Here is a 22,053-nt window from a genome sequence, read left to right as displayed (position 1 = left end):
CGCCCAGCATGTCACCAAATACACAGCTTCAATCTGTGGCGGCTTTTATGCCGCAGTCTTCCTCTATCCTTTTCGGGTCCAGAATCGAACCATGGTTCACAGAATCATTGAGACGCATTAAACCCAATGAGCCGCTCAATAGCGTTGCTGAGCATCAAACATGCCTTAGCAAAGTTTTGTCATTACCAAACACCATTTGGATCCTGGTATCCCTGATGCGAAAAGGCCCAAATTTCGAATCGAATCCCGAGTTTTATCTTATTAATATCGAGGCAAATGTTGTTTTTGTCGATATCCCATGCGATGAAATTATATTTAAGCTGACTTCGAATATAATAGACGCCCTGATTAAGTATTATCAGGACGTCTATTGTGTTGACGCCGAGGAGAAAAAATAGCACAAGAGGCTGCGCGAGGATTTCATTGAAGCTATTAACCGTTACATTTTCCGCATGCCTGCTGTTGTGCTTGATGGGTTGGAAAAGGATGGTGCTGGCGAGCCACTTTGTGGGCAAAGCCGAAATGTCAAAACCAGGATTTTGAATCTTATGGAACGCCTGTCACCCTCGCCCTTTAAAGAGGTCGAGCCCATTTCGGAATTGCCCTCACTGTCCACAGCCGCATCTTCTGCTGATTTATATCCAAAGCCTCCCATGAATAAGGTGGTCGGGTGGCAACCTGATTTGGATCCAATTCAAGCCCTCTCCCCATCCCAAGTCAATTGCGACCCTTTTTCGATATCCTTCTACAGAGTCCCACCAATCTCTGCCTTCCCACCAATACCAAGTCAGCCGGCTTCTACTGCTTCTAACTTCGGTCATATTCCTGCTGCTCCGAAATACGAACCAGCTCCAGATTCAACGCATCTGGATCCGACGCCAAGAGGAGTAAGCGAATCTCCTTATCATTCTCGTCTGTTTGCAGCTCCGACATGCAATCCGGGAGGCCAACCTTGGCTAGCAGATCTTTTTGCTGAGTCTACTCGCCATGATGGTTCTGTCAGAGACAGATTTGCTGGAGATCATCACATATCCGGTCGCCAATCGGGCATTTCCGTTCACAGTCATAGCGAGAGCTTCAACAACAGCCATACTAGCAGCGGCATTGACGGCTTCTCCAGTAGAGGGATCCCTAGAGCTATTGGGAATCAGAGGACCTCGGTGTACATGCAGCGGACGTCGCCTGGGTACTCTGAGCAAAGATCTCAAATGAGCGAGCAAGTTTTATCTTTTATTTTATTTCCTCTCCCATATGACATTTATCTGACTCCGTTTACATAGGCTATGCAAGCTTTTTAAGAAAGTTAAAGATATGGAACGGCGCCTTGCCAACCTCGAAGCATTAATTTCATATACCCGACACAAGCCGAACTGTGGACAGGATTGTGGCTGTCCCTCACAGGTCGAATGGGCTGTTTTAAAAATCGCGAATTGTCCATTTTGAGACGAAGCTAGGAATAAAAACAAGAACTTGCAGCAGAATTCAACAGGGAATGGACGTGGCCAGCAGGGCGAGTCGAAAGCGACGGAAGGTTGAGCAGCAACAGCCCGAAAGCCCATCGGAGGACGAAAGATTTGATGATTATTAAAACACCCAAGTTACATCTAGTAAACTATATGCCTTTTTATTTGATTGGATGAGAATTAAATAAAATTGAGCGAGCATTAGCGAGCAGTACCAAATGGTAATAAGACTCCCAAGTGTTGGGAGCTATGCCATTGCGGTTTGTGAAACGACGATTAATTACCGGATCTGCTTCGACAGCGTTTTCAATGTATCTCCCGTCTTGACACTATCGAGACATTTTTTGGGGACCTTGCGCCTTCCATATCGCATCTTTGCCTTGCGAACCACCCTGAACAGGCACCTAGCCAGTACCAGAAGGCGAACGAGGCAAACGGATGGCAAAGAAGGTTAGGTAGTATTAGTCAGTAAGTCACGTGTGTAAGCACGTGACGTTAAGAATAAGGAGACGAATTTTCAACAGATTCTGCTATCACGTAGATAGGGATTGGATAGAATACGGTTAATTTGTTATATTATTTTTACCGATCGTAGCGATTATACGATTCTATTAACAACCTTTTTACTTATTTGGAAAACCCCTTATACGACCCGAGATATTCGATTTTAACTGCAAAAAATTTCCCAATCCGACAAAATAACGCCACGTCCCGGCTTTTGTTTGGCATCGTATTAAATTTGAACCTGCCGACTTAATATGCCGCTAAACAGATTTAATTAGTGGTGCGTTAAGCTAATAGTAATTTTGGAATATGTTTCTTTTTTTACAAATAAATATTCCCGTGGTACGGGAATTTTCAGGCACGACCAAAATAGGAAATTAAGGATTTTAGGTTTGAAATTAATTAGTTAATAGTATGATATTTCGAAATACGTTTACAGGCCCTAATATGCGAATGGGCTTTTTTACTGCGGTTATCGTTTTGCTTATATTTATAAAAAACAGGTAGACTTTAGGGCTTCGCCACAATATCCGTTACGCCACATTTTGCGGAATTAATAATAAAGGTAACCGTTATAAAATTATATACCGCAGTTTGTAAAAATATTAAAATGAAGCAACTACCTTTTGTTCGCATTCGTATATCCGTCGGTGCCGGATATTTCCTTATTTTTAACATCCATTATTGCGGCGCTTTCCTCGCTTTTTTTTTATTTTCCACGGTATTAAGGTAAAAAGTTGTTCGGCCCAATATAAAATTATAAACCGCCCTTAAAAAATAAACCGCCCATTTCGAATTTATTAACGTTACGTACCCCACCCCTCCCACCCCCAAACTAATTGGCAATTATAAAAATCGGATATTAAAAAACGTTATTTTTAATCCGATTTAAATATAAAAGCTAATTTTCGTAACCCATTAGGTTTTTTATTGTTAATTTTCCTTTTACATTTCCAAATATATTTTAATTAATATATTTACCTAATCTTTAAAATTTTTGGATTTTTCCATATCCCATTAAAAAGCAGTTTCGTTACGTTAGAATATTTTATAATTACAATTTCTTTAAAACTCGAGGATTGGAAAGGCCTGCTTTTAGCGGTTGCCTGGTTAAAAAAATACGAAAAACCGGGGTGGGTTTTACAGCCATTCCGGGCCCGACCTTTAGCTGACTAGGACGCGAACGCCGGGCTTTTTGTATTATTTAATATATTTCTCGGAATCTTTTAAAAATCCGCGCAATTGTTAATTTTTAATTATTAAGCATTAAATTAAACGAAAAAATTATCGTTATTGGCCAAACCGCGTAATCGATTCGGTAATAAACGGTCGTTCCGGATAAGAAATATTAAAAAACGTGGTTATAATGTTGGAATTTAACGATAAAGGTAAAGTGGAAGTTAAATTCCTTTAAGACCTTATGGGTAGTAAGGCTATATGGGTCGTTACAGGCGATTATTGGTTATCGACATTGCCGCGGCGTTATTGGATGTGGAAAGGCTGTTTAGGGGCGTAATTGTCGAATAGTGGATCGTAAAGGTATGCCGGCCTTTCCGGAATTAGGTCCGATATGGCCCGCCTAAACGCCGGAAACGGGTTTATATTTTTAAAAATAGGGGAAATAATGTTTATCGCCGTTGGAAACGTTTCGGATAATACAGATAAGGTCGATTTGGCTATCGTAGCCGATAAAACGGGCCTGAGGATCGTATTAACGGATGGCAAAGGTGCAAAGGTAACCTTTATAGTTTAAATAATATAAATCTAGGCAATGGATCGCCCAACGAAATTTCCGGATGGTCGCCTTCCGTTTTTATTAATCGTAAATGGTTTTAAAGGTCGTTTATCTGCCGTAGCAAGTCTGGGATTAGATTTAAATTTTAACGATTTTCGATTTTTTTTAAATGTTTGTTCGCTTAATTCCTTTTGGGTTTGTTTATCCGTTTTTTAATTCTGGTCTAATTTTTTTTGCTTATTTGCCCAGTTAAACTTTTTAAATTGCGAACGTATAACCGATTAAACTTCGGGTATGGGCTCCAATAGGCTAATGGGATTCCGTTTAACAGAACGGATTAAAAAACCATTATTATAATTAATATTATTCCTGGCGTCGGTTGGGAAATAATCGACGGTAGAACGACCCGATTTTAATGGTTCTATAGGTAAGTCGGCCGTGGAAGCCGCCTTTTTTAAATTTGGATAAATGGGGGTTATTTACAGCGGTGGAAGGTTTCCAATCGGTTAGAGTTGCTGTTTTTTTTGGCTTTTGTTCGTCAATATAGCCCCGGGAACCTATCGCGGTTTTGGGTTTGGGTAGCGATTCGCAAAGCCTTTCGAAAGGCTTAATATTTGTGGCTAAGCCTAACCTTCGCGAAAAAGACGACGGTATAAATTTGTAAGAAAAGGCCCTACCTTTTTTAACCGAAAATTTGTCGGTAAATTATTACGTATTAATTAAAAACCAATTTTAAATTATAATTGGTTGGGCTTTTTTTTTAAAATAAATTTTTAGGAAAAAATAAAAAAAAAAAAAAAAGCAATTAAATAAATATAAAATAACGCAGGTATATCGAACTTTAATGCCGTCCGCTCGTATGCCAGGTAAAGTTTGTCGATATTATTAAACAAAACCGAACCGTACGTTCGATTTTTATAGCGGAAAAGAATAAAAATTTCCCCAAATTGGCCGAATTAATTTTTTGTAACCTTTCGCAAATCGGATTTTACGGGTAATAAAAGTGCTTTGCGAAGCTGTTTACCCCATTTTGGGGCCAATTTAAAAAACGGTTTGGGTATTTTATCCGTAATTATAATAGGGGATCGTATTATAACTTTAAGACGTAAAAAAGAACGGAACTTTCGGTCCGATAAAAATCGTTTCGGCGAATATTTAAAACCAATAACCTTTAACAGCGGTTTACTTATATAGTATTTTACAGATTACGATTTCGACGTTTGTCGAAAATTGGGATTATTAAATCCTAGCCTCGACTTTATTGGAAAAATTCGAAATACGGGAAGGTATGTTTTATTTATATCGTTATTATCGATCGCGTTTTCGGAAAGCTAATTAAATAATAATTTAGGGAAGTTTCGAAAGTCGAGAAACGGTGGCGAAAAGTCGCTTTTATTTTTTAGGATCGACCTTTTAGGCGACGGCCTTTTCAAAAACGGCGGTAATTGTATACGGGCTTTTGGTTTTTTGGTTTTGGCAAATCGCTTATTTTTTTAAAGGAAACGGACGGGAATCGAAATTTGACGTTTATCGCAGGCAATAATTATATAAAATAAAACCGAGGTATTAACATTTGAAATTGGCGATACGATTGGTAAAATTCCAGGCGAATGGGTATTATTTTCCGAATAATTTATATTAATATTGGGGAATATTTGTACGGTATTTATTAACCAAAGGTTATAAAAATGTAATAATTTTAAATTTATATATATTTTGGTTATATTATATTATTATTGGGGGCAACCACGGTTAATTGGTTAAAGATATTTTGCCAAACCTTGGTTTGTATATTAAAGGCTCTTATTTGGTGTTTTATACCAAAAATTGTTTTTTTTTCGAATGTAAATAATTAATTAGGCTAATATTAGTTATTAATACGATAAAATATATTAAATAAAAATAATAAAAACGTGAAAATAATGGATAAAATTTATTTCCTGGATTAAAACGTTATTTATAATATTATTACTTTATAGGGGGCACCAGATAGGAAATTAAAATTAATGGGATAAATGGGTTCCAATTACGATTTTTATTAGAGCAAAATATAATACGTTTGGCGAACGTAATATTATATTTTTAATTAATTACGCCGGATAAGCCCGCCCGAAGCCTAAAATTAACCAGGGGAACGGATTATTTGGGCCTTATAAAATACGAGGTATATAATCGGATAATAAAATTTAATTTAAGGTAATAGGAGGACCCTAGCAGTTTTCAAAAAGTTGGTCGTATATAAAAAAATTACGGCCATTAGATCCATTTTCAAATGGTTATTTTTTTAACGTTACCACTTAGGATTTAATTATTTTCCTTTTATATTTATATTGTAAATTACCTAATTTTAATAAAGGTTTCCAATTTCGGAAAAATACGTTTAGGCGTGATTATATTAAAAACAACGTATCCGATTAGTTAATTTACAAAATAATCCCCAGGATTTGCTAATTCTGATCGTGGAGAAACAATTAAAACAAATTCCCAAAAATACCATTTTCCTTTTTTTGGGCAACGTGGGATAGGCAACTAGGTTTATTACCCGTAGCTAGTTAGTTATCCGTGAAATGGGGAAGGTTCGCCACCGTTACCTGCGGATTATTTTTATAGCCCAACAAATACCCTTGTATTTTGGCAATTAAAAAATTTTTCGTCGTTATTCGACGGGCGAAATTTTGGGTTAAGTTTTTAAAGTCGATATAAGTGGATTTATCGTCCATTAATTAACAGGTTTGCTGGTTAATATTATTTTTAATTTCGAAAAATAAAAATAAATTTAATTAAAATTGATATATTTTTATAAATATTAATTTGGCCGAATCCGAATCTATATACCCGAAAAAGATTTTTTTATTAACCTTTCCATTCCGAATTAAAGTTTTATTTAGCTTTTTAATATTGTTAATAGTTATAATGATGATACGGCCTTTTGGGCTTGTTACGTTATCCAGCGAATTTAATAGCCCAAAAAGCGAATAGGCGGACCGCCTGCCAAACGCGCCTGGAATTCCATTTTCGCTACCGCTCTTATTTTCCGAATTTAAATGGGAAGTATATCGCCGCTATAGCCCAACAATATTAATATCTTCCAGCAAAACGATATAATTTGGCGGTAATTTTGTAAAAAACGTTGTTAATTCGTTATTATGGCGGACGTTTGGGATATATAATATATAAACGTCGAAATTAAATTCATTTGCTAACGTTAAATTAAAAAAAGTTTTGCCGGTTTTTGGAAATTTATATAGGAAATATCCTCGTCGGTAGGGTATTTTACGGTCGTGGTAATACTTTTTGGTGCTTGCGCGCAAATAATTTTTAATGTTATTAATAAGCTGTTTTTTTGTATCGTTTTTTAAATAAACCGTATTGAGTAACTTTTTAGCCTTTAAAAGAGTTATATCCCAATTTGCGCGACCGTTTAAAGTACGATTTTGTCGTATATGGACAGTTATAAAGCTTTTGCGTTATTTGTCTTTAAATTCGCAATAATAGCGCAAAAATTTGTCGATGGGATTTAAATACCAATTTAGGCATAAAATAACCAATGGTTTTTTCCTATCCGGAGGATTGGTATATTTGTCTGGCGTCCTGCCAAAAGGTTTAGCAGATATGCGACGAATAATTAGTAGTCTACCATTATGGCGGACTAATTTAATTTTAAACGTGGAAGTGTATTCGATCTGGCAATTATTGGCTTTGTAATCGTCCTTTATAATTCTTTGAGTATTTCGAATAATAATAGCACTCGCATACGCGGTGGCTTGCTTTTGAGCCTTTTAAAAAAATAATATGGTAATAAAAGCTTTTTTGCCCCTTAGCCATTTATTTTGTTATTTTTTATATTATCCACCCTTATCGCCCGTAGGCCCCTATATTGGAAATAGGAACAATTGCTTTAATAATACGTTAATTGCGTCGAAAAATCGGCTATGCCACTTATCCTTAAACTGCTTAAAAATAAACCTGCACCTATATTACCATTTTTTGGATTTATAAAGGATAAAGTATTAATAACGCCAAATTTATATATCGCGGAACTAATACCGAAATTATATTTTCTAAACCGTATATTTCCACTATACCCGTCTCCGGCGGAAAGTCCCCTGGATAAACTATTTCGGAAAGGAGCCCAAAAATATTTGGCGAATTTGCTTAAAATGGGCATAAATCCGCAAATAATAAAAAAATTGGTTTCGAAAATATTGGATAAATAAATGTAAAATAGGGGCTTTTATTTATAATAAAAATTGATTAAAAAACAAAAAATTTACGACCAAACGTTTGTAGGCCCTGCATCCCAGAAAATGTCCGTTAATATTAACAACGCAGGTAAAAATTATAACCGGATAACCGAAATAATAACGGTAAAATTAGCAATGTTTAAAATAAACAAAACGCCGAGTTTTTGGGCCCAACGTATTTTAAACGGAAAAATAATCGGGATTGGGAATATAAACAAAATACAATCCGAAATAATGTTCGAAATTGCGATCGCCATATATAGGACCGTTACATTAAAATAATAACCCGTATTTAATAATTCTGGCATCCAAAAAAACCTAATGGATCTGCAACCAAATAGGAGCATATTTGCGATAATAATCGTATAAAGGCTAATTGCGTAAATTGTAGCCCAAATTATGCGGTGAAACCATGGTATCGGCGCAATTTTCCGGTAAAACAACAATATCGATATTTTGGTAAAACCGTTGCAAAAAATAAAGGAGGGCGTAGCAATATATAAGACCTATATTAAGCCGAACTGTTAGGAATATAAGGGAGGAGTAGGCAAAAAGGTTAAAACCTACAATCATGCTGGATTCGAATACTTCGATTGGTATTTCCCATATATAATAGTATAAGCCGCTAATAACGATTAAATGTATTTGTAATAACTATATTACTATAGAAAAAATCTATTTATTTATTAAAATGGATAACCAGGTAATAGTTAAATAAAATATACCAATAACGAAAGGCGAAATAAAACTATATACCCACGTAATGTATATAAACCAATTTTTAATATAAATGGCTTTAACGAAATAAATTTTGGTAAACATACGTTGGCAAAGCGCGATAAACGCCAGAAACCTAACGATCCCGAAGACGAGGAAGTGCGCCAGCGCATTCTGTTTTGCCGGGTTTTTGAGATCGGGGGTATAATCTTTGGGAGGTAGGGCGAAAACGGTAATTCCGTTTACCTTAGGAAAAACTGTCGAAAAGTTTGCAAACATGGTTTGGTTTAGTGTTGATTTTGGAAAGCTATAATTATTTGGGGTTTCCTCGAAAAAAAGCAGCGTATCGAGACGAATGAACGAAAACGGAAGTATAAGTTATATAATGGATTGCTGTTGGCTAATCTTTGCCAAATAACCTAAAAAACGTTGCAATGTGGTACGGTTCCATTATCGTCAATATAACGTTCATAACCCCTTTCCATTTAACTCTTTTTCCCTCTTTTACATGTGCTGTTAAAGTTTACACAACTTTATATTCGTGCTAATTAGTATCTGCGCATTAGTTATTATCAATTTTATAATAACGCGGTGTTAAACATGCTGCGTTTTCGAATGTAGTCTTTCCAAGTCTTTCCTATTTTTGTCGTACATTAATTTTCAGGAGATCCAATGTTTGACGATTATATAATAACCGTCGTGAAGTATTTTACATAAGCAGCCCCACCGCCCTTATTTACAATAAAGGGATTAACCACCGTATACGACCGGATTTAATTTAATTCTTACCGGGCTATTAATCCCTGTTAACTACAGTAAATCCTAGCTAATAACCCGTAAACTAAACGAACAATTTCGGGTAATCGGAATATCTCGGCCATTATATGGATTAATAGCGAACCAAATCCCCTGTTTACGTGGATCGCAAAGGGTCGTGTGCAACCATAAAAGGCGAGCTCCCCGGTTTTTGATTAACTAACAATAACCTTATTCGCCACCTGTTTAACCCGCTCCTTTCCATTTTACACGATTTTCATCAGTTATATTACCATCGGGCACATCCGTTATATATACCCAGGTTACGGTATTGGCCGCATACGCCGCTATACTCATCCCCGCAATTTTAGCGGCTTATATGGTCCTTCCTAATATTACTCCATCTGTGGCCAACAACTCCATACAAATGCTAAATTACATTAAAAAAAAGCCCTATATACGACGTAATAACTTTTTAAAACATTGGTTTAAAATTTATACGCCCATTGGTTAATTAACCATCCGGCTATTAATAACTTGCAAATATTGTAAATTTTTTTACGTGTTATTTGGTTTAATTTATTGGACCTAAAAAATCCCACAAACAATAATCGCCTTTCTGACTTTTAAATTTGGCATTATTAGCTATTCCCAAATCCAGGTATTCGGGCAAATCCTTCCATAAAACGCGGGCGAGGATAATCCGGCCTTAAATAAATTAACCTCTTTCGACGGCATTGCCTCGTTTATATATCCAAATACCTCGGTCCTTTTGGACATGTTCGCTTACCCGTACTATACCGCGGTAATTGCCAATAACGAAACCAAATTCATCGACAAAAAAGCCCACAATGGCGGTTAGGTGGCTGTATACGTCGCCGAGGTAATTCCTGTCGTCGGTTATAGCAAAAACGATACTGCTATGGCGGTGGACATTTGGATAGGGGATAAAGCCACCCGGGAAAAGTACCAGGCGCTATTTGACGAATACGATAAACGACATTTTGGTTAAAAATTTTCTTTAGTTATTGAATGGGCAGTTATATATATGGTAGAAAGGGGAAATAAGTTCCGTTACTTCGTTTTTTAATCGGTTAGGGTTTAAATATTAATTTTTTTGGGTATAGCATCCAAACCGATAGACGAAGGTCCTATTCCCGTTATGTTTAATTGGTTTGACAAAATTTGCAGCCTAATATCCCAATGCCAAAAAAAAGACCATTTTTGGAAATTGTAAAAGTTTTAAAGAATTACGCAATTAAATTTCCGATTATTATATTAAATATAACGGAATATACTGGATGTTTTGGTTAATTAATCGTTTGCAGCTTTGAACGTCCTATTTGCTTTAAAAGTATAACAGTTACAAATTTAGCACTAAGAAGCTTATTAAACTTTGATTGTGGTACTTTTCGTTATATCCAATAGAATAAGAGCCCTATTAGGAAAACATCCGTTTTTAGCAAAAGGACCGCTATATCCTCGCTTTTTCGCCACTTTAATTTCCTTGTATTGGTTTGGTTTTTGTTAAAAATTTGGAAAACCGAAACTGATTTTTTTATATAGGATTAATCCTTTTACGACGATTGTTTCTGCTGAACGGGAATATGTAACGGAAAGTGGGCACCCATACTGGCCAACTTTTGGGTTTGGCGAGTGGGGGTGGGGCAACCCAAAAGCAGTTCGCGAAACGTCAGAATAATAAAGTCCCGACCTACGTTACTACCCTACGAAAGTATAGCGGTTTTTTATCAAGTACAGGGGTGTAATCCTGCCGAACAAAAGGGATGTGACCACACCGGGTTTAATGAATTAAGCTGCAACGTCCATGCTACTCGGATGTGATATGTATGGCAAATTTCCAAAAATGCTGTGTTGCCTGAATATTTTTGGCCGTATTTTATAACCTAAATGGGAAGGAAGATTAGACCTTGGTTACCGCCTTGGCCGGATGCAGACATTATTATTATGAGGGGCAGACTTCGTATTGCGAAATTTAGAATTCTTAAGCCATTATGGTGGTTGCTGGTGGGGCTATCTGCTATTTGCATCGCACAGCTTTATTATCCTATTACGTCGTCCAGTGGAAGACGTTGCCCAAACCACCCATAGTTCCGAGAGAATATAATTAATGGGCTGGGTATTATTAAGCCAGAAATACAGCTTGTTTATCGTAGTCGCCATATACGGTTTGTTTTATATTGCCGCAAAATGTTCGCAATTAAAAAAACTTACTTGCTCGGCAATTATCGCGCTAAGGATACCCGGTGGAATTATCGATGGATTCCCTATTTACTTTTATTATTAATATGCGTTGGCTATAATCCTATCCTATTTTTCCTGCATTTGGAAAATAATTTATTTGCTGCCATTTCCTTCCCCCTGGACCTCCTTTAAGAACGTTTATAGAACTTTATAAAGCCCATTTTAAATACCGTTACAAACGAAACGTTAAAAAGAACGAACGACCGTTTAATAAAACGATTAATCCGCAAATCCGATTTATTTGCTATTATCGGAAAAACTATATTAAAAGTTAAATCGGCTTTTATTACCTTCGTTAAAATCCTTAGTTAAATAGGTTTTCCGCTATACCTAATAGCCTTTTCCTCGATCGGATTAACCGGGGTTTTAACATTGGGCACGTTTTGCCTTTTTGGTCCAATTTCAAAAGATGTACAAAAGCTCAAATTTTCAAAAGACGATAATATGTAAATATTTTATTTTTCGGCATTTGAACTTTAAATTAATTAATGTTTTTACAGTGAACGTTTGGCGCCCAAAACCATGGAAGACGGATAGCTTTATACGGAATCCCTGCAAAAACTCGAACGGACGGTAACTTTGTAGAAATTATTTATTTATATTATGGTTATTTTTGCTTGGTATTTTTTAGGTGTAAAAAAAGTGGATATCGCAATCTTCGCCAAATTAGCACATTAAATTAGTTTTATTAATAATAATTTTTAGAAAATAAACCAGATTTATCAAAAGTCCGTTCGTATTATATAAGAGATATTAATTTAAGGCGGTGTTTTTATCTGTTTTATTTTTACATACGCGAATATTGCGATTCGCAGGCGTTTGCGGGGAATAGATATCGAAATTCAATAGGCCAGTAATTTACTATATATTGGAAACGCCTTAGGCCAGCGCCAGCCGTTAATGGGCAAAATAAAATATCAATAATCGATACATATATATATAGCATCGTATGCCCATCCGAGCTGCCAAACATTGGTAATATTAATCCGTTTTATACGCAACTGTTAAACCTTTTAGCCAGGATTAGTAACGAGTTTTAGGCTTGTTTTAGCTCCTTTATTGGGTATATGAAATATTTACCCATTATACCTTTACGTTTCCACTTTTTTACGCCTTTATTTACGAACCTTGCTTGCACCGTTGCTAAAGGTAAAGATTAAAGGCGGAAGACATTAGCGTTTTCCAAACAATTGTAGGCTAAAAATAAGGCTATAAAAAAAGAACCACCATCCTTTCCAAATACATGCAACTCGATCGTTTATAGGGGTTCCAATAAATATTTCAACTTTATATTACACTCTCCTTGCCCTTTTATAAGTTTATTTGGGTTAACGTGGGTATATATCCCAAAAAAACCAGCCTTAAAAAACACCATCCCTTTCCATTTTGCATCTTATCGCTAAAAATACATATTACTGTACAGTATAACGTATATTTATCGATCTGCCGCCCTTATAAGAATTTTTTCGTTATTCAATTTAATTATTTTAAGGCAATTTTTATCCTAAAACGACCGAATCGTATATTTTTTGGTTTTAATTTTTCCTTTCCATTTAACGGTATATTTTGGCTATTATATATACCTACCAATATATATATTGGATAGATTTTCGCCCGTTTATTTATTTTTTTCGCCTTTAAGCAATATTTCCATCCGGGAAATTATAATTAACCAATAATACCCCCTATAAATGGACTATAGTTGCGGTTATAAAAAGACCATTGTTGCGGAATGGTATAACCGGTATAAAAACAAGTTTTAATCGCATATTCGATATCGGCCAAAAATATTATACTACACCAAAAACGATCAAATTTATTGTAAATTACCTGATTAACGCCTGTTTGCTTTAGTAGACCTTTGCGTTTGTAACAACCACTAATATGTACGAGTTATTTAAACTAATTTTAACTTTATAATTTATTGTTATAAACAGTTAAACCCAAGGCCTATTCCATGGATACCTTTGCGCGAGCAACAAACAAAAAAGTAAAGCCTACCTCTCCCTTTCAGCAAGGGCATAATAATACAATATAGTAAAAATAAGGAGATTATAATGAATAATACAATATTATGGCATGTTTGTACCAACGAACGCCCCATTTGCAAAGTACGGTTAGCAAGGAGCTAAAGCATTTCAAAACCCGCCTATGGGGGCCCGAAACCTTATTTGAAAAGCCCGTGGGCCAACAGCCCACGAGCCCGCGGTTTCTTTCACTGTGGAGTTTGTATTTATTGAGCTAAAGTCAATGTTAAGATATATGCCCCACAACGTGCAAATAAGACGGGGGCCCGTAAATTACGGTATTTTTTGGCCTATGGGCCCCCGTGGGCGCCCGCGACGGGTTTTGGAATGCCTTACCAGTAAAGGAGTCCTATTTACGGCATATTATACGCACCATATTATTAATTATATTCTTTCAAAACTGGAAGTAGCTTCGTCAGCGTTTTCCGCGAAACGACGTAATCGGATAATAAAACTACGCGATACAAATAGCGTTCCGGCAGCGATCCCCAGCCTTTACTATATTAGCTTGAAAATTTTAGATTTAAAGAAATACGAAGTCTGCCATTGCGGATATTAATCCGGTGCACGGCGGTAGCCAAGGTTGGATTTTGACTATTTGGGTCGTTGAATGCGACCATGGTGGGATGGGTGCCAAGGATATCGACGTATCGTAATATGGTGGGAAAAATGCCGCCTTACCAGGCATACCATATCCGAATAGTTCGGAAACTGCAATTTAGTTTATCAAACCCGGTGTGATCATATTATTTTGGTTGCGTGGGGTAGGATGATTGTACAAACCGGGGCAACGCACTGGGTTCAATTAGTAATTGATTAACTTACTAACATATCGCATAAAAATAGATTTGTCGACTTAACACCCCATATTTGGGCTTCCAATTTTCAAGTTTTGGCTAATAACCGTGTAATTTGTTTGCTGTTGGGCCAAGTTTGTTAATAAGGTGGATTTAATTAACCGTAACCTTTCGCAGGTTCCCCAATGTATACCCACCCGGAATGCGGGGGTGGCCGGAATATAGGGGTAATAACTTAACAATAATAATTGCGGAATAGAGGGGTGGCGATTTCACTTTCTAAAAATCTCTACAGCCCTACGCACCTTTTTAAAATATCTGCGGCCCCATGCACCTTTTTAAAATATCTGCAGCCCCATGCTCCTTTTCCAAATATCTGCAGCCTCGTGCTCCTTTTCAAAATATCTGCGGCCCCACGCACCTTTTTAAAATATTTGCAGCCCTACGCACCTTTTTAAAATATTTGCAGCCCCGTGCTCCTTTTTAAAATATTTACGGCCCCGTGTTTATTTTCCAAATATTTGCAGCCCCGTATTTTTTTTTAAAATATCTGCAGCCCCACGCTCTTTTTTAAAATATCTGCAGCTTTACGCACTTTTTTAAAATATCTGCAGCCCCACGCACCTTTTTAAAATATTTGCGGCCCCACGTTTATTTTCCAAATATCTGCGGCCCCATGCACCTTTTTAAAATATTTGCAGCCCTACGCATTTTTTTTAAAATATTTGCAGCCCCGTGCTCCTTTTTAAAATATTTGCGGCCCCACGTACCTTTTCCAAATATCTGCAGCCCCACGCACTTTTTCCAAATATCTGCAGTTTTACGCACCTTTTTAAAATATTTGCGGCCCTATGCACCTTTTTAAAATATCTGTAGCCCTATGTTTCTTTTCCAAATATTTGCAGCCCCGTGCTTTTTTTTAAAATATCTGTAGCCTTACGCTCCTTTTTAAAATATTTGCGGCCCCGTGCTCCTTTTTAAAATATTTGCGGCCCCGTGCTTATTTTCCAAATATTTGCAACCCCACGCACCTTTTCCAAATATTTGCAACTTTACGCACCTTTTTAAAATATCTGCGGCCCCATGCATTTTTTTAAAATATTTGCAGCCCTATATTCCTTTTCCAAATATCTGTAGCCCCGTACTCCTTTTTAAAATATTTGCAGCCCTACGCTTTTTTTTAAAATATTTGCGGCCCCGTGCTCCTTTTTAAAATATTTGCGGCCCCGTGTTTATTTTCCAAATATCTGCAGCCCCGTGCTCCTTTTTAAAATATCTGCAGCCTTACGCATTTTTTAAAAATATCTGCAGCCCTACGCAACTTTTTTCCACTCTCTGCGATATCATCTTTTTTGGTCTTTCCTGTGGTTAATAACAATATACAATATGATAAGTTTGTGGACGAATCGGAAATGCAGTTGCAGGACGCGGCTAGGAATGTGGCGTTAGTAAAGGCAATAAGGAAGCTCGGCAAACAGTACCGCGAAGCCATTATCAATGTCCATATTTGGACGAATTTAAGATATTGCGAGAAGAGCCTTAAAAATTTCCATTTTATGCAATTTTTAAGGCTAGTTTAGTTTTGTGGCGAAAGAGAAGCGAAAGAATTTGCGAAAGGTTTTATTCCGCCATATATACTTAATAAAATAGGTGCGGAAATACCTGTAATCCAAGGCAAACCTGAGGATTTAAAATTTGATTTTTTTTGGTCCTGTTACAAACGGTTACAATTGAATGGCTGTTCGTTTTGTAATTATTTTTTTTACCACGGTATGTATTTATTTTGCCCACTTCTTTATCTCTTTTTTGATTTTTCTTTTTAAAAAAAGAATTAAAGAGATTAAATAAAATTAAAGCGATATTTATTTATATACCAAAATTTGGTAGCCACATGTATCCGTCTTTTTACGCAGCCGGACTAGCATTTACGACATCAGAAAATAAGGTTTACCTTATAGTTTATTAGTGTATACTAAAGTAAAAACAGTTAAATAATACGGAAACGGGCCCCCGTTCTTTGAAACGAAAATAGACAAGCTTCGATTTAGGGACAGGTAAAGCTAAGGCAAATGGCAGTTTTTTACCATATAAAACTTTTTTAGGTAAGAATTACCCAATAGGTTATCCCACCGCAATAGTTAAACCCGTTTTAACATTCTCATACCTTTCGGCAGCCCGATTAATTATCCCTATTTCTCCCATCGGTTAACAGGCAATACTTGTTTCCCCAATTTCGCAGCCAAGGCTAACGCTCACATTGACCAAATGTTTTGAACCACGGGCTGTATTAACGTATTACCGGATCGATATTTCGAAACTTTGCCATAATAATACACCGTATCAATTTTTTGTTCCACCATACCGGGCGCAGGATATACCGAATCCCACCAATCACAATCCTAACGACGCCAATATTCCCAAATATTATTACATTGGCTCTGTTTGGGATATTTATTAGGAGCAATTGCGAAAATTCGAAAATTTGTAACCTAAATTTCAAAATATATTGCGGTTGCTCGTTTTCGTTGGAAGCTGGGCTCCCGAAATCCTTTTTACTGGGATTGGCAAATAATAGGGTAGTAACGGCGAATTAAAATTTTTGGTTAAAGAAATACCTATATTACAAAAGGTTAAGTTGAACCTGAAATTTTTAAAGCAGAAAACCTGCGTTTTATTAGCAGTGGAAGGCCAAACAATATATTTGGTAAACCCTATCGTTTTTAAATCCGTGGAAGCGTATATACCTAATAAAGCCGAATGGAAACGCCGAACTATCGACATTATCCTTCGTATATTCCCAACAAATTATTATATGGAGCCTATAAAATAAATTGGGGAAACAAATCGACGCTATGGAAATAACCACATTTAATCAACTTTTTAATTAATTAATAATATCCAGTTTTACCCAAATCGTTCGCGCCATAACACCTTGCTTTAACCGGGTTTTCTGCTATTTTTTTAAAAGCACCACCACCGAATATCCAAAACGTCTCGTTCGAATTTGCCGGGCTGCGTCCTTATTCCGCGATTCCGTATGGAAGATTTTTTTAACGAGGATCGCATCTTAGGTTGTAACCTTTTTTAAAAATAACCAACTTGCCGTGGAAATAGGTTTTCGGCAAATCTCTTTATCGAAATCGATATATAAGGAATATTCTTCTGTGGGTCTGGACGCTGGTATTAAAAATCTGGATATCCGGTGTACGTATGGGAACGCCATTTTCGGTAAGGCCTTATTATTAGAGGCCAGGGTACGTTTTTTTAATTGTAAGGGATACCAGTCGGTCGAAGAAACCCTTTTTAAATTCCGTTTTTTTACAGGGATCTCGACGTTGGAAAAATATATATTTGTCGAATCCGAATTGTTTTTAACGATAAGTCTACGCCACGAGGGTAAATTTAAAAAGGCTGGCGAACGTTTTTTTGGTTTGTTTAACAAAGTTTATCCCAATAATCTTAAAATTTTTTTAATTTGGAACGAAATCCAGTACGAGCTAGGATTTATTTCCCAAGCTACCAATTTCCTAGTTTCCGAATATTTATTTTTTCGATTTAATCCGTTCTCCTCCGGCGGGAAACGATATTTTTTGGTAATTGTAAATACTTACCTTATAGAAATATTGTGGGAAAAATATAAAAATATGACGGTTAACTTTCGCTTTTTTTCGGCGGCAGAGTTAATTTTCTCGAACTTTCGCGACTTGCCTTGTTTAAATATATTAACTAATTACTTACTTTTCGCTGTATTTTCAGGATTTGGCATGATAAATTTGATGCGGTTAGAGTGGGTTGCGGTATTGTCCTATTGGGAAAAAGCAGTTAACGTCGCTAATTAGTGGTTACGTAATTATAAATCTGCGCGGATAATTATTTTGTACGCCCAAAGCGAAATTTATTTTCGTTTGGGGGATACCAAGGTATACAATTTCGCCACAAAGTCGGGTTAACTTTTTCTGGAGCATGGCCGATATTACCAATTTGTTGGTTATGGATCCATTTGGTTGGACGTACTAGGAAATTATGCCTAGAAATACGGACGACTAAGGATGGTACCGATATTCGATTAAAACATTTCCGCTAGTTAAAAGGAATAGGGCGTGGATAGATTAAATTTGGAAATTAACCCGGGATTAAATTTTTAAATATATAATGTAATTTATTTGTTATAAATTTTTTTTAATATATAAAGTTAACAGCGAAAATTTAAATTAACTGCTTTTTTTTTACGAATTACAAGATAGATGTTCGTGACATTATAGCCGTATTCCATTTCCTCCCGAGGTCCCATTATAACTGGTAAATTTGTTTAGTTTTAATTTAACCCCCGTTATTAGTACCGGTAAGGCCGACGATACCAAATCGGTATATCCAGTAATTAGCATATATAAGCCCAAATCGTTAATGGGGCTGCAATTTTCCAGAGCATCTTCAACAGATTCGGCGAAAGAGACAACAGGAGATCCATATATCTCCTCCCACACGCCCATCGTCTCGCTAGCACGCTACTTCCCAAAAAGCACTAAACCGTTAATTGGATGTTTATAACTGGTAAGGATAATTTTATTGAAGGCAAATTTAAATTTATAACAGTGGTTAGCAATTGCTCGCGCGACCGTAAAAACGTCACGATGTGTGGAATCATAACCGAAAATTAAAATCCTAGTAGGCTGTCGAGGTTTAAAAGGAGTGGGTAAGGCGACGGACGCGTAGTATTGCATTTGGGTTATAAACCAATCAAACGATACAAGTATATTTAGAAAGTTGGCAGGGGAATTAAGATAAAACCGTATTTTGGTTCCAGGATTTTCGACCATTTGGAAACGATTTGGCCAATCGTAAATGTGGACGGCACCGATAATATCTTCGTTTAAAAACCGGCTATTCAAACAAAACTTTAGGTATGCGTCGGCTAATTTAATTGCTAGGGCAAAATTGTTGCGCACCGGTTTTAGAAAGAGCTCCGGCCTATCCGTATTAGGAATACGAAAGGGACGGTCGTTAATAAAGATAAATAGGCAGCCGACCAGATTCGATTTTTTTTCCAGCTATTCGCGTACTTTAAATATTTGAAGGACGGAAAATACCAGGTAACCGGGCTTTATAATGCCCGCCTTATTCCGGGCAATTTCTGGGATTGTGCGGCCAAATTTGGGGGTATGGTCGAACCCGATAGTATTAAAGCCGCAGACAACCGTATCGTCCCAACAATTGGTCGAATCCCACCGGCCGCCGATATTAATTTCGTAAATGCCGACTTTGGTCCCGATATGGTTAAAAATATCCACCGAAAGGAGTGTGAACAGTTAAAAATATTTGGGCATTTTCTCCTCATCCCCGTTCGCGTTTTGGAATAACGTGTTCCATATATGAAAGAACCGTTCAGCAAAAATTGCTTCGGAAACTGGTACGAAGTCAGTTCGAATACGTTTTCGCTCGTTTGTAAAGTGCGGCGACGTAAATAATCCGATTTTTCCTGGAATGCCATTTGACCGGAAATGCGATTTTAACAAAGCGTCGGTCCAGGTACAGGTATTACCTTTGCCTTTCGTCCCGGTTACGTGTATAAAATTAAAACGTTTTTACAAAAAAGTGAACGGATGTTAGGCAATTTAATTTTAGAAGTCGAGTTCGTCGTACGCATATCGAGCTGTAGTATTTGTAGGAACCGTTTTATTCCCGCATTATTCGGCCGCCTTTCCCGCATTTGGCGGGGTGAAAAGCTGGCATTATATTTCGTTTGCAGAAGTTTGCGGCGAAAGATGAGGAGACGAATAGCATCTTTGTAATATATTGAGGAAAAGGTAGTATCGGGGTTCGATAGTGGGTACGGGACGTTAATTTTGTTTGTTAATAAATAATGGTGGGTGGTTTTATTCGTTGTAGAAAATTAAGGAAGTTAGCAAAGTAACACGACTGGGAAAGATTTCGAAGGCCTAGGCGCCCTAAGCATTAATAAAAAGATGCATGGTAAATAGAGTACCTATTGCATTAGGCCAAATTAAAGGAAGTTTGCTTTGTTAAATTATTATTTATACAAACTGGGCATTATATTGGAAGCTTAATCAAATCACGGATTATCTATCGGACCGTATATACAAAATATGATACGATAGCGAGAAAGTAGGATTATAGATGCAATTTTGGATACGTTTAATTGTCGATTTAATTGGGTATCGGTTAGCGTCCTAAATAAGTGGGTAGGCTTTTAATTAGCGTTAAAAATAGGTATCGAATCCATTAGTTAACGTAATAAAAAACAAAGTTTGAATCCCCCGGGGCGCTATATTTGGTTAAAAAAAAGAACGTTCTGCAATAAACTAGTAAATAAACGCCTAAATTATATTTTTTTAACCACGCTGGATAAATTCCTTTGTTGACAGGGAAACAGATCTTCGGCAGCGAATAACGGAAAAGCCCGATTCGACGGTGCAATTACATTAACGAATAACCCATTCCAAACGTGCCGAACGTAATCCGTACCCCTTATACTGGGCAAACAACTTTCTGTATAAAGATACGATTTGGAGGCCTCGATTTAATAATTCCTAAACAGCTTTCCTATAATTGCCGAATTGACCCATACCTCCGCAAATTATAGAATTAATTGTAAGCGAGAAGCGGAAACGAGAAAACAACGATGGCAAATTAGACATGTCAAAATTTGCAAAAAGTATAACGCGCCGTTTCCTAATTTCGACTCCGATTATATTAGTTAGGTAGTTGGGGAAATTTTGCTGGGGAAATGGTTTTTTAAACCAGCGACCGAAATACGGGGTTATAACTCTTACGTTATACTGGCAATGGATCTTTTAAAATATCTTTTTTGCAATTAAAGGCAATATCTATATGTTGCATTAAAATATCGTTAAAAACGAAGGCCTCCGTTAATAATTAATACCAGTAATTTCGGTAAATATAGCCTGCAACATACCCCCCAGCCCGCTGGCGGTACCATTTTTTATTACTACCTTTTGGTGCGGTAGCGGGATGCATTTGTGCAATTCCAGTGGATCCAATTGGGTGGACAAATCCAATCCTATTTCATTATTTGTATTTTTTTACAAATATACCATATGCCTGCCCGTGGACTTGCTTACGAAGCTCGTTTTTAGGGGTGTTTTTTTTAGGCTAGCAATTTTCAAGGGAAATTACAAGTTTTCCCTTCCCAGGATTCGAACCCAGGCGCAATTAATCGAATCTCGGTAAGGTACTTCCTTCCCGGGCTTATAACTGTCTAAAAATACCGTCAAAAACGTAGGCCTCCGTCAATGACTAATGCCAGTAATTTCGGTAAATATAGCCTGTAACACTATGCAACCCCATCGTTCCTTCGATGATTCCCTGTAATAATAATAGTGGTGCACTTTTATATTTAACTTGCCCATCCTGGCCGCACTCTGGTGTTAATATGCGATTAATTTATTGCATAATACGGCGCAATCCGGTATATCGCTGTATAGGCGAGCAGTAATACCGGGTAAAATGCTGCCCCTCATCGCTAACCATTTCATTTGGGATAATGTGGTTAACGTTATGGGCAAT

General features: G+C 36.8%; 6 protein-coding genes across 6 annotated transcripts; 4 read left to right on the top strand and 2 right to left on the bottom strand.

Moving 5' to 3' along the window:
* Window positions 1-8: 8 nt before the first annotated feature.
* On the top strand, window positions 9-398 carry PgNI_12169 (uncharacterized protein; the record flags this gene model as incomplete). Its single annotated transcript, XM_031132124.1, has 1 exon — window positions 9-398. The coding sequence occupies one exon, from the start codon at window positions 9-11 to the stop codon at window positions 396-398; it is 390 nt and encodes a 129-aa protein (XP_030977265.1).
* A 54-nt stretch (window positions 399-452) lies between these two features.
* PgNI_12168 (uncharacterized protein) lies at window positions 453-1,588 on the top strand (the record flags this gene model as incomplete). Its single annotated transcript, XM_031132123.1, has 3 exons — window positions 453-1,186; window positions 1,281-1,413; window positions 1,490-1,588. 3 exons carry the CDS (start codon window positions 453-455, stop codon window positions 1,586-1,588), a joined length of 966 nt encoding a protein of 321 aa, XP_030977094.1.
* Window positions 1,589-3,449: 1,861 nt separating this feature from the next.
* Window positions 3,450-4,731, bottom strand: PgNI_12167 (uncharacterized protein; the record flags this gene model as incomplete). Its single annotated transcript, XM_031132122.1, has 4 exons — window positions 3,450-3,707; window positions 3,990-4,151; window positions 4,186-4,375; window positions 4,727-4,731. 4 exons carry the CDS (start codon window positions 4,729-4,731, stop codon window positions 3,450-3,452), a joined length of 615 nt encoding a protein of 204 aa, XP_030977266.1.
* An 11,189-nt stretch (window positions 4,732-15,920) lies between these two features.
* On the top strand, window positions 15,921-16,966 carry PgNI_12166 (uncharacterized protein; the record flags this gene model as incomplete). Its single annotated transcript, XM_031132121.1, has 2 exons — window positions 15,921-16,082; window positions 16,721-16,966. The coding sequence occupies 2 exons, from the start codon at window positions 15,921-15,923 to the stop codon at window positions 16,964-16,966; spliced, it is 408 nt and encodes a 135-aa protein (XP_030977267.1).
* Window positions 16,967-17,265: 299 nt separating this feature from the next.
* PgNI_12165 (uncharacterized protein) lies at window positions 17,266-18,347 on the top strand (the record flags this gene model as incomplete). The annotated part of the gene is made up of 4 exons (XM_031132120.1): window positions 17,266-17,297; window positions 17,411-17,543; window positions 17,580-17,762; window positions 17,784-18,347. 4 exons carry the CDS (start codon window positions 17,266-17,268, stop codon window positions 18,345-18,347), a joined length of 912 nt encoding a protein of 303 aa, XP_030977268.1.
* A 417-nt stretch (window positions 18,348-18,764) lies between these two features.
* Window positions 18,765-21,164, bottom strand: PgNI_12164 (uncharacterized protein; the record flags this gene model as incomplete). The annotated part of the gene is given in 6 exon segments (XM_031132119.1): window positions 18,765-19,013; window positions 19,032-19,556; window positions 19,569-19,765; window positions 19,937-20,053; window positions 20,149-20,289; window positions 21,095-21,164. The coding sequence occupies 6 exon segments, from the start codon at window positions 21,162-21,164 to the stop codon at window positions 18,765-18,767; spliced, it is 1,299 nt and encodes a 432-aa protein (XP_030977269.1).
* Window positions 21,165-22,053: the final 889 nt, after the last annotated feature.

The sequence above is a fragment of the Pyricularia grisea genome (assembly GCF_004355905.1).
Source record: "Pyricularia grisea strain NI907 chromosome Unknown Pyricularia_grisea_NI907_Scaffold_8, whole genome shotgun sequence".
NCBI lineage: Eukaryota > Fungi > Ascomycota > Sordariomycetes > Magnaporthales > Pyriculariaceae > Pyricularia > Pyricularia grisea.
This window is presented reverse-complemented; position numbering and strand designations above follow the sequence as displayed.